This window comes from Anastrepha obliqua, chromosome 5 (genome assembly GCF_027943255.1).
Source record: "Anastrepha obliqua isolate idAnaObli1 chromosome 5, idAnaObli1_1.0, whole genome shotgun sequence".
NCBI lineage: Eukaryota > Metazoa > Arthropoda > Insecta > Diptera > Tephritidae > Anastrepha > Anastrepha obliqua.
The window spans coordinates 83,058,300-83,068,581 of NC_072896.1; the positions used below are offsets into that span (position 1 = coordinate 83,058,300).

Genomic DNA, 10,282 nt, shown 5'->3' on the forward strand with positions numbered 1-10,282 from the left:
TTTAGCTGTGCCATCAACGCTTTGAAAATTACCAAAGAATTCCCCAAGAACTGCTTACGCATTTAAAGAAAATTAAAAAAATAATAATACATGCTTTTGTTATTAAAAAACATTTTTAAAATTTATAGGGTTTTCAGGGTCCTTATAAGAATAGTTTAAATTATTATTATTTTTTTTTAATAAATCATAGGGTCTTTTATTTTGGACATTTGTGAAAGGAAATTAGGTAAAAAGATTAATTAATATCGATCTGTAAGCCTTTTATACTGCATACTATGAATAGGTATAATGACGAAATCGACTACTCTTTCGCTAAGCCCACCTTCGACATGCTTTTCAACACAACATCCCGTCAAACTCGAAGACAATTGAGAAGAGGGGAAATCAATTTTTACACGGACGGATTCAACCTAGAAAATAAAGTAGGCTATGAAGGCTTTTCAAAAGAATTGGGACATGAACTACCTGTGCGACTTCCGGACTACTCAAGTGTCTACTAGGCAGAAGTTTTAGCCATAAAGGAGGTAATTGTGTACCTAACATAAACACCGTAAAAAAAACTACGATAAATATCTTCTCGGACAGCCAGGTTTCCACCAAAATGGAGTCAGTTACACTATCCTACGCTTCAGAAGAACGTCTAAATGGTTCTAATGATGAATAAACACTGAGGTTCCCTTGTTACATAGGTACCTTAACGGACCTACATGGCCTAAATGTGTTGGGTATTCTAAGTCTACTGCCACAAAAACCTAACCCAACCTTTTATGCTGAATTTACTTGTATGCTTTTTGCTAATTTACGAAAAAGTTCATTTTTCTCATTGCGATTCAATAGTAATTTTCAAAGTAAGGGTAAATATTAAATAAAAAAATAGGTAAATAATTTTTGTTTTTGGCCATGGAACAAATTTAAAGGGTAGCATCAGATTAAAATTTAAAATTTTTTCCGAGCCATCCTAATGGTCATCCTAATGTACACCTTTTTACACCTTTATCAAGCATATTCATATATATGTGTGTGTATGTGCATATGGATAAGTGCAATTCACTGAAACTAATTTTGTTTCAATGCTGGTAAATATTTATTTTTTTTTTCTCTATTTATTAAACGAAAACAAACAGTTAATCGAGTGTAGTGAAAATATTCTCATGTTCATGACAAGTTCCATCGTGAATTCTAGTAGAATCCATTATTTGCCTTCAAATGTCAAACATTTTGTCGGCATATCTAAATCAACTCGCTCACTCGCTGATAAGAACTCGCGCTAACACACAGCCAATTGGGAATTCACACACATTTATGGACAGTCATTCATATGTGTGTAAGTACCATATTTGCAGTTCCCCATAAAATAGGCAGTTTCGTAGTATTTGGCCGTAGCATTCGGTTGGGCTGGCATGGAGAAAAAGTACAAATAAGGCAAATAAAAATTCAAGGGCATTTAAGTCAATGTGAGAAGGTAAATTTTTATTCAAATACACGAAATTAGATAATGCATCTACAAAGAGAATGAGTTTGACTTGTACTAAAATATTATATTATATTTATGTATATATGTGTATGTGTGGTATGGTGTAGGTATTACTTTTAATGCCCTCTAAGTTAAAACAGTAAAAAAACAACTAACTTTAAAATATCTATGCATATAAGTAGAATAGGTGAGTAGTGGGTTCTTAAAATATATGGACGCTACGCTAAGATCATTTAATTTCACATACTCCTTTGCATGTGTGTATGTGTGTATGTATTGTCATAAGTAAATCGCAGCTGGTAGCGCTGCCGCACTAGCCCTAATCTAAGTGTCGAACGTTAAACGATTTGGAAGCCTAATGAACATAAAATAGGTATGAGTAATAGCTAGATAGCGCGAATAAGCATATATGTGTGTGTGTGTGCATGTAACAGCAAAGCGCGAAAGTACTTGAAGCTACTTATGAAACTTAAATGCACATTAAATTGCCCATTTGGACGCGTTATAGCCGCACGCACGAGTCTTCTTAGCTCTGAGATTATCCCAAAAAACAACCGATTTTCACCAGGAGCCACCATCAGTCCCATGGAATGTGTGTATGTATGTATGTAGTAGATCACAATTATAAGGCCAACTGTATATGCGTTTGTTATGCACGCCAGCACTGCACCAGCAACGGCGTTTAGTCGGTAACAGCAATCAAGTCTATTGTCGACGTATTCCCCACCGTAGTGCAAGCTGGCAGGAGTGTGACCGTCTTGGAGTCCGAATTACGCGCCGCTGTCGTAGATCCACCACCAACAGTTGCGGACTGAAAGATATCCGCCACCGATACGGGTAAGTTGAGTAGATGCTCGTTGCCGGGTCCCAGTCCAGCGGCAGACATACCGGAGAGGTTATGCGTCAGGCTGTGACGTCGCAAATCGCAGTTACGGCGAAATACTTTGCCACAGGAACTGCAATTGTATGGCTTGATGTCGGTGTGGGTGAGTAAGTGTGTCTTCAGATTGGAGCGCTGATTGAACGAACGATTGCAGACGGGACACTTGTGCGGCGACTCCTCCATATGCAAAATCTTGTGCACGGCAAGCGTACGCGATTGGCAGAAACCTTTGCCGCACTCGGCGCATTTGAAGGGCTTCTCCTTGGAGTGAATGTACCTGTGCGCGGGGGAAGAAAGAGGGAGGTGTAAAGTAAGGTAAGACACTATGAAGTTGAGAGTAAGTAAATATGAGTGCTTGTAAAGAGGTTTTCGATAGGGACATAATTGGTTTTTAAGGCAGCAGCCAAAATCGGAAAAATAATGCATTCGTTCACAGGGATTGAGAATTTCTTGAAAATTTCAATCCATGTTGCGACAAATTTAGCTTAAAAATCTTGTCGAATTAACTCAAGTACTGAATCCTCTTGATGGCCTGCAGTGTCGCAGCTTAATGTTATGCCCCTATTAGAAGCCCCTATAAACCCAAAAAATGCAAACTAGTTTTGTGGCGCTTGAAAATAACGCCATTTCTTTGCGCACTTAATAAACGCATCGTTTGGCCTACCTGTGATCGCGCAGATGATCTTGCCGGCGGAACGCTTTGCCGCAGATGTCGCACGAATACGGCCGCTCGTCGGTGTGTGTTCGCTCGTGGATTAGTAGATTGTAAGACTTGGTGAACTGGCGATTGCAAAACTTGCAAATGAACTGTTTCTTGGAACGCTGTGAGTTGGCTGACGCGGCGGCAACCGCTGCGCCGCCACCTGCTCCGCTGCCAGCAATACCGCTCGTATTCAAAGTGGCGGTCTCATTAAGCGCGCTCGCAGCGACACCTTCGTTTATGATCAGCTGTTGGTGGTTCAGCTTGTCTTGGAACATAGTGGCTTGCAGCGACGAAATAGACTCGATTTCAGCCGCTACGGATTGCTGTTGCTGCTGTTGTGTTTGCTGTTGTTGTTGTTGCTGCTGTTGATGTTGGGTGATGCAATTGAATGCGTTGCTGTTGAAAATGAAATTATTGTAGCTGTTTTCCAGCTCAGCAGGCTCAAAGGACAGCGCCTCTTCACCATCCAGCAACGGCAGGTCACAATCGCCAAGGTCGCTAGCGCTGAGGTCAGCGGTAGCGCCTGCGCTCTGCAGCAACGTCTGTATGGCGTTCGTTGCGCTGGTGTTACGCTGCGATTTGGACACCTCCAGGCAAATGTTTGTGGTGTCCAGTGCTGGCAGTTCTTGTTGTTGTTGCGTTTGCGTTTGCGCCGCACTTGGCATTGTTGTTGCTATGTTATAGTTATTGTTGCTTGCCTCCTCGGCATTACTGACATTCGTGTTGCAGTTGCCACTTGCTGCGCCACTACTCTCGCTGTTGTTGTTGCTGTTAGTGGTGGCGGATATTGTGTTGAAGCGGAACACATCCGATTTGCCGGTGATGCGCTGCAGTGCCAAATATGATTCCAATGCTTGTAAGTTAAGCGCCGCCGCAGCGGGCGAATTAACGGGCAGTAGTGCCGCCTGTTGAAGACTGCTAACCATCGTACCCTGCAACGACAGCACAACGGCGGCGGCAGCGGCGAGGTCGTTGGTGCTGGAGACGTTCGCCAATGTGGACGTATTAGTGGCATTGCTGACATTGTTGCTGCAGTTCGTGGCATTATTGGCGTTGCTAGTGGAATTGTTCGGGTTGCCGCTGCCACCATTGGCGGTAAGGGCGCCACCACTGCTGGACTTATTCAATTGCAGTATTGGTGTGCCAGTGCCAGCGTTTTGTTGTTGTTGGAGCGGCGATTGAGCTCCAATGCCAAGATTGAGATTACCCAGCTGCTGTTGGCCGCTGCCAGCGCCACTCGCATCCTTCGCCAAAGCCAATGCCATGGCGGCGACGGCCGAAGCGGCAACTGTTGTGGCCGGGGTGGATGAATTTGCTTTCTGTTGATGAGTTCCACCTGCGGGAATGCTGCTCATATTGCCATTATTGTTGTTGCCGTTAAGTGTGTTGTTATTATTGTTCTTGTTGTTATTATTATTATTGTGATTGCGTTGCTGCTGCTGCTGCTCAAGTGCCGCGGCAACGGAAGTGGCGTGCAGTTCGGCGGCGCACAATTCTTCTTTGATGAGCGTTGATATGGCAGCGGCTGTTGCATGAGTATTTGTTACTTTTGTTGTAGTCGCAGCTGCTGCGGAGGAAAAGTGTACTATTGATTGCGCATGAGCTTGGCGTTGTTGTGATTGTGCATGTTGGTGTTGTTGTTGTTGTTGCTGCTGCTGCTGCTGCTGCAGGCGCTGTGTCTGCTGCATTTGCTGTTTAAACTTCTGCAATTGTTGTTGTTGTGGCAATTTTTGTGTCTGCTGCTGTTGCTGACCCTGCTGCATGTCTTGCTGCGGCTGTGCTTGCTGATGTGACTGCTGTCGTAGATGTGCGTGTGTGTGTTGTTGTGGCTTCAAATGGAGCTGCTGCTTCACATGACTTTGCAGTTGTTGTTGCACACCATTGCCAGCGGCATTTGTGTTTGTGGAGGAGTCCATTGCGCACGCGCAGCAGGATATCGCCGAATGAACGGCGAATTGTTGGTTAACTGGTTGGCTGCCCGACTGCTTGACTGCTTGGCTGCTTTGCGATTGCCTGTTGCCTGTTGCTGGGCAAGCGCACCTACGCAAGCTAACGACCTGCTCGCCTCCCTTGCAACCCAACTGCAAATCTGGACGCTATTGGCTATTGTTGTTGTTTTTGTTTTTGATGCTTAAGCGCTTGTGCGCGTTGCTTTTACTATTTGCGTTCTTGTTGCCGTTAAACCTGAGTTCAAGTGAGCGCGCTGAGATGATCGTGTTTTGTTGTTATTGTTGTTCCTATTATTGCTTAACTCTAACTCTTCTGCTTCTGCTTCTGCTGTCGCTTGTAGATGCCACGGCGAGCGCATGAATATTAAAAACCACACGCCATCATAAATCACCACTTAGTCACGCGCTCAAAAAGTCATAAAAATCGAAATTGACGTTCGAACAAAAATACAAAACAAAAAATAGCACAACAACACTATTGCAACCGCAAAAAGACAACGGCAAGCAGATTAACAAATTGCTCAACATCAACTGTCTTTACCGTGGAGGGGTGATTGTTCTTGTTGTTGTAATGTTGTTTGGCGAATAAACGGCGCTACTTGGTGGTAGTTGTGGCTCAACACGAATGTACTAAAGTTCCCTGTTTCTCTTTCTCAACCTCCACTAGGCACGCAATCCAAAAGCCAGCTGCGCTTGTGCCGCTCCTCAAATTGTGGTCACTGACGCACTTCGCCTTTTGCGGTTTGCTGCTAAAGATGCGCGTCAATACCCACAAGTAAATCGATCTCACTTCAAAAATCCTGTCGTCGCGCTAACAAGCTTAGAATGGCTGAAATCGAAGTGGCTGACGTCACATTTCATTACTCGTTTGGCGCCGCGACGGCAATTAACTAACACTTACGCGTAGATGTTTCTTCGCTCTAGCACAGAAGGCTCAAGCGACGATTGGACCACACGCACGCTGCTGCATTGTTGGTTTAGGCACTTGTAAGCGCATTTTCAATGTTGGTGTTTGTAATTAACACGAGCCACGCGTGGCGTCGGGCACACAATATTTAAACGAGTGGAAAACAAACAGGGAAAACGTAAATAGAAAAAACGAAAAAAAAAATCATTTATGAAATTGCATAAGCATACAGGAACTGCAGTCCAAACAATAATTTGAGCACATGATTTTTGTTGTTCTTGTTTTTAAATAAAATGTTTATTTTATGTCTGTCTTTCAGCACGCAAGTCAAAGGAAGCCTATTAGGCAGGTAGGTGTAGATAAGTGATGGCAATGCCAAGGCTTTTTTGTCGCTGATGGCTGCCGACACTTTTTTGTTGCGATAAGACGCGTTCACTTCCGAATGCAAAAAAAAAAGAGAATACTGCGCACAAAAAAAAAAAAACAGAAACGCAATAGGAAGCAGCTGCACTGCTGCTGCTGCTCTATGGCTCTAAATGTGATGAGTAAAAGTGGTGTATAACGTGCGCGTAACGTCGCTTCGCGTTAAGGCGCGCACAATGTTGGGCAAGTCCACGGAACAACTAAAAGTCCATTGCGCCGCTGGTTTGACGCGGACCTCCTGTGCAACAAACACAGAAACCAAAACCGGCACGCAACACAACAAAAACACGTTCAATACACACACATTCAAGCAAGAAGGCTGACAGACCGCGCACACAACACCGAAGCAATACAGCGTCGGCATTCGCTCATTCACTCAACGCACTCACCTAACCCTACACAAACGAAGACTATCGAGCGAAATGTAGTTGAGCGCCGTACACTGACGGACTCTTACATGCATGCATATATCAACTAAAATGCACGCATACCAATACCTACGATCAATAGGTAGCGGAGTTCGTGTGTGTATTTTGATCGCTGGGTGAGTTGCAACTCTCGAACGATTGAGTACGAGCGCAGTTAGGCTTGCAGGTATGGGTGATTGCTTTTGCATAGGTGAGCGCTGTGCATGTGAGCGCTCTTTAGCATACACATACACACGTACACATATAGATTGTATACAATTGTTGTTCTTCCACTCGCATATTTATAACCAGTTTGTGTTCAACGTTTTTCTTTTGTTGGCTAGCAACGAGTTTACACTCTCTCAAACGTTTTTGGCTTCAACGTGAGGTGAGATGTGTTGAGCTCGGTTGTAACCCACTAAACGGGTTAGTTATAGGCAACATCGGAACCTTATGGCCAACACATGCTTGCCACGGCTTTTTGGGTGATTGGTTAGCAAAAGCCAAGCTTTAGTGTAGCGATCAATGGGAATGCAAACGAGTTGTAAACTCGCGTGGGTGTAGTTATTTATACGTAAAACAAGCTTCAATAATGAAAGTCTCTTGATATTAAAATCAGAAAGACAAAAAGGTAGGCATAAATATGTGTATAATAAAATAGAGCTAATGATAATACTCGTATACTATACACTGTTTCTTCGTATGAAAAAATGTAAATACTTTAAATGTAGAGATTCCCCTTTGAATTAATCTGAATAATTCTGCTAGGTTAGGGTTGTAATACACAGTGTTGTAGCTAATATAAGGAAATTTTAAATTTTTTTTCAAGAAAAAAGCCTTTTAAAATTAAATAGGGAATCAATGGCCGGTAACGTTAATTTGGTGCTAAAAATGCGGGCTCTTAAGATTTTAGTGTTCGTTTATTCAGTAAATTTCCATATATCAGGTCTTTTTTTAGCAGCATAAGATATCGATAAATATGGTTTGATAGCTGATAACGGCAAACTGTGTTAAAATTTCTGTTCAGTAAGATTTGGCAAGTCTTATTAAATCGTTTAACGCCAGAGCAACGTTTCCAAATTGTGGACATTTATTTAAACTAAAATCGTTTCGCGAAGTTCATACAGCGAGGTGTTGAAGAAAACGCCGAAATACCAATTCGTCGTCCTTCTCAACATGTTCGCCTTTGTCCTTCGACTTCTTGGAAAATTTAACGTTGGGATCTTGGCTTACGAGCCAAGATTTAAATACAGAGCGTGCAAGAATTGAAACCAAATGACCATCGTTTGCGTTGCATATTTGTTGATTGAGCTCATTTATTTTATTTATTTATTATTCAGAATTATTGGAAGAAGTAATAAAAAATTTGGCTGATCGAATGGACTACATACATAACTCGTAGTGGCGGCACAAATATACCGGATATCATATTGGAAAGATAAATGTCATGAAATTTAATTATAATCAAAATATAATATTTATTTTTAATTTTTAATAAAATTAATAAAATATAAAAATATAATATTTATTTCTAGTTTTTAATGCAATTAATAAAATATAAAAATATAATATTTATTTCTAGTTTTTAATAAAATTAATAAAATGTACCTAATATCTAATTTGCATCTAGTTTTAGCTGTCCCAACGGGGAATATTGCAAAATTAGAAGAAAATAAAAGGAACTGTTAGTACCACCGAAAACCAACGATAGTCAGAAAACGGTCATCGATATTATTAGGTTGGGGAATAGTTCGTAGCGTTTTCATCGAAGACTTTTATTTAAACAAAAAGCAATAATTATATCAAAAAGTTAATCAATGATAAATTCGTCGTTGCTGTTTACAACCTCTTCCCACCTCTCGACCAATTTGTAGATGCCGTTCGTCAAAAATCGCCCAGTCTGGTGTCAAAGAAGTTGTTGAGCCAGTTTTTGAGGATACCTTAGTTCTCGAAGGTGACGCCCCTCATATGGTTTGGCAGGGGCGAAAAATCGGTTGGATAGTAACTGGTGGGTGCAAGGTCCGAAGACTAAGATGGATGCTGAAGGACCTCCCATTCGAGCTCTTGAAGTGCGGCATTGACGACTTGTACAACATGGGGTCTGGCGTTGTCGTGAAGATGTACAGTTTGACCATGTTTTGATCGATAGTCTTTTCCGTCGAGTAGCCTCATTCACGCAGTGTAGAGCTCCTTGTTGACCGTGGGATTCTTTTGGAGCATTTCCCAGTGCTCCATGCCCACCCCGCCCCACCAAACTCATATCACGATCTTTTTTGGATGGCTATCAATTTTTCGGTAAATTCCATTGAATGAAGGTGATTGAGAATCGAATGTAAACTTACTGTGCCATGCCCCCTCCTTAAGCACCCGCCGTCCCTTGAGTGTAAAAATGAGTCATTATATTTATCGAACTGTTTTGGTTTATTAATTTAAAAATTGCAACAAAGTATAAGTTTGCCGTTTATTTGCACTGGAACTTTTCAGATTCGATAATAATTGGACGATAAGACTTTAAAGTCACCCCTACGCCCCCATGGCATTAACCAAAATGGTAATAATTCCTATAAATTCCTATAATTAAGGTTTATAATGCAAAAAAGCTGTGATTAGATAAAACTAAAACCAATTAGTGAAAGTATTTAACTCGAAATTATACGTGAAATAAAGTAAAAAACCGCTGCGTTTCACTATTGGCGAGATTCCAATAAAAGTGTGCATCACGGATATGGGTGGTTGTGAAGATAAGCAACAGCATATTCCATACCCCGGTAATATTTCGGATCGTAGTGTTGGCCACATTTGTCGTAAAAGAAGGTGACTCATATAAAAACGATTGGGGGTTGTCTGCTTAATTGAACTTAAAATAGATTTGTAGTGGTATGGTATTTCCACCATCATCTACGAAATCTCCAGCCCATTTAGTTAGAAATACCGACCTTATCACGATGATTCATAATCAGTAACAGCTCCGATCTTCTTCTTAATTGGCGCGATAACCGCTTACCGTATTTTGGCCGAGTTTAACAAAGCGCGCCAGTCGTTTCTTTCTTGTGCTAGCCGGCGCCAATTGGACACACCAAGTGAAGCCAAGTCCTTCTCCACCTGATCTTTCCAACGGAGAGGAGGCCTTCCTCTTCCTCTGCTCAGATACCGTACAGATGAAACAAAATAGCAAAGGTTCTGGATAGATGTTTCACAACAGGTGTCCGAAGCAAAGAATTTCTGTGGTCTGAACTGGATGCTCGCATCGTCAGAAGAAAAGCTTTAATGAAGCACGAAGCCTTACCTGACAATAAAGTTGATAGAAAAATGAACCGAATGTGAGACTTGTTGAGCAATTATCGAATGATGAAGCTAAGCACAATAGATCGTGGCTGGCCTGAAGCAAAAATGCCCGGTCGAAGCATTGGGCCACTAAAATTGTATTTATTATGCAAGAAAATGTGCCCTTTCAAAATCTGGGCTGGTTTTGCTTTTGCTACAGCGCCTAAAGTTCGAATTGCTTTAAGAAAATCCAAAAAGTTATGAAAATAAAT

At 41.8% G+C, this 10,282-nt stretch overlaps 1 protein-coding gene across 1 annotated transcript; it reads right to left on the reverse strand.

Moving 5' to 3' along the window:
* Nucleotides 1-1,468: 1,468 nt before the first annotated feature.
* On the reverse strand, nt 1,469-6,305 carry LOC129249151 (protein sister of odd and bowel). The gene is made up of 2 exons (XM_054888806.1): nt 3,022-6,305; nt 1,469-2,634 (listed from the first exon to the last, which is right to left on the reverse strand). Exons 1-2 carry the CDS (start codon nt 4,974-4,976, stop codon nt 2,157-2,159), a joined length of 2,433 nt encoding a protein of 810 aa, XP_054744781.1. The 5' UTR covers nt 4,977-6,305; the 3' UTR covers nt 1,469-2,156.
* Between the last annotated feature and the right edge of the window lie 3,977 nt (nt 6,306-10,282).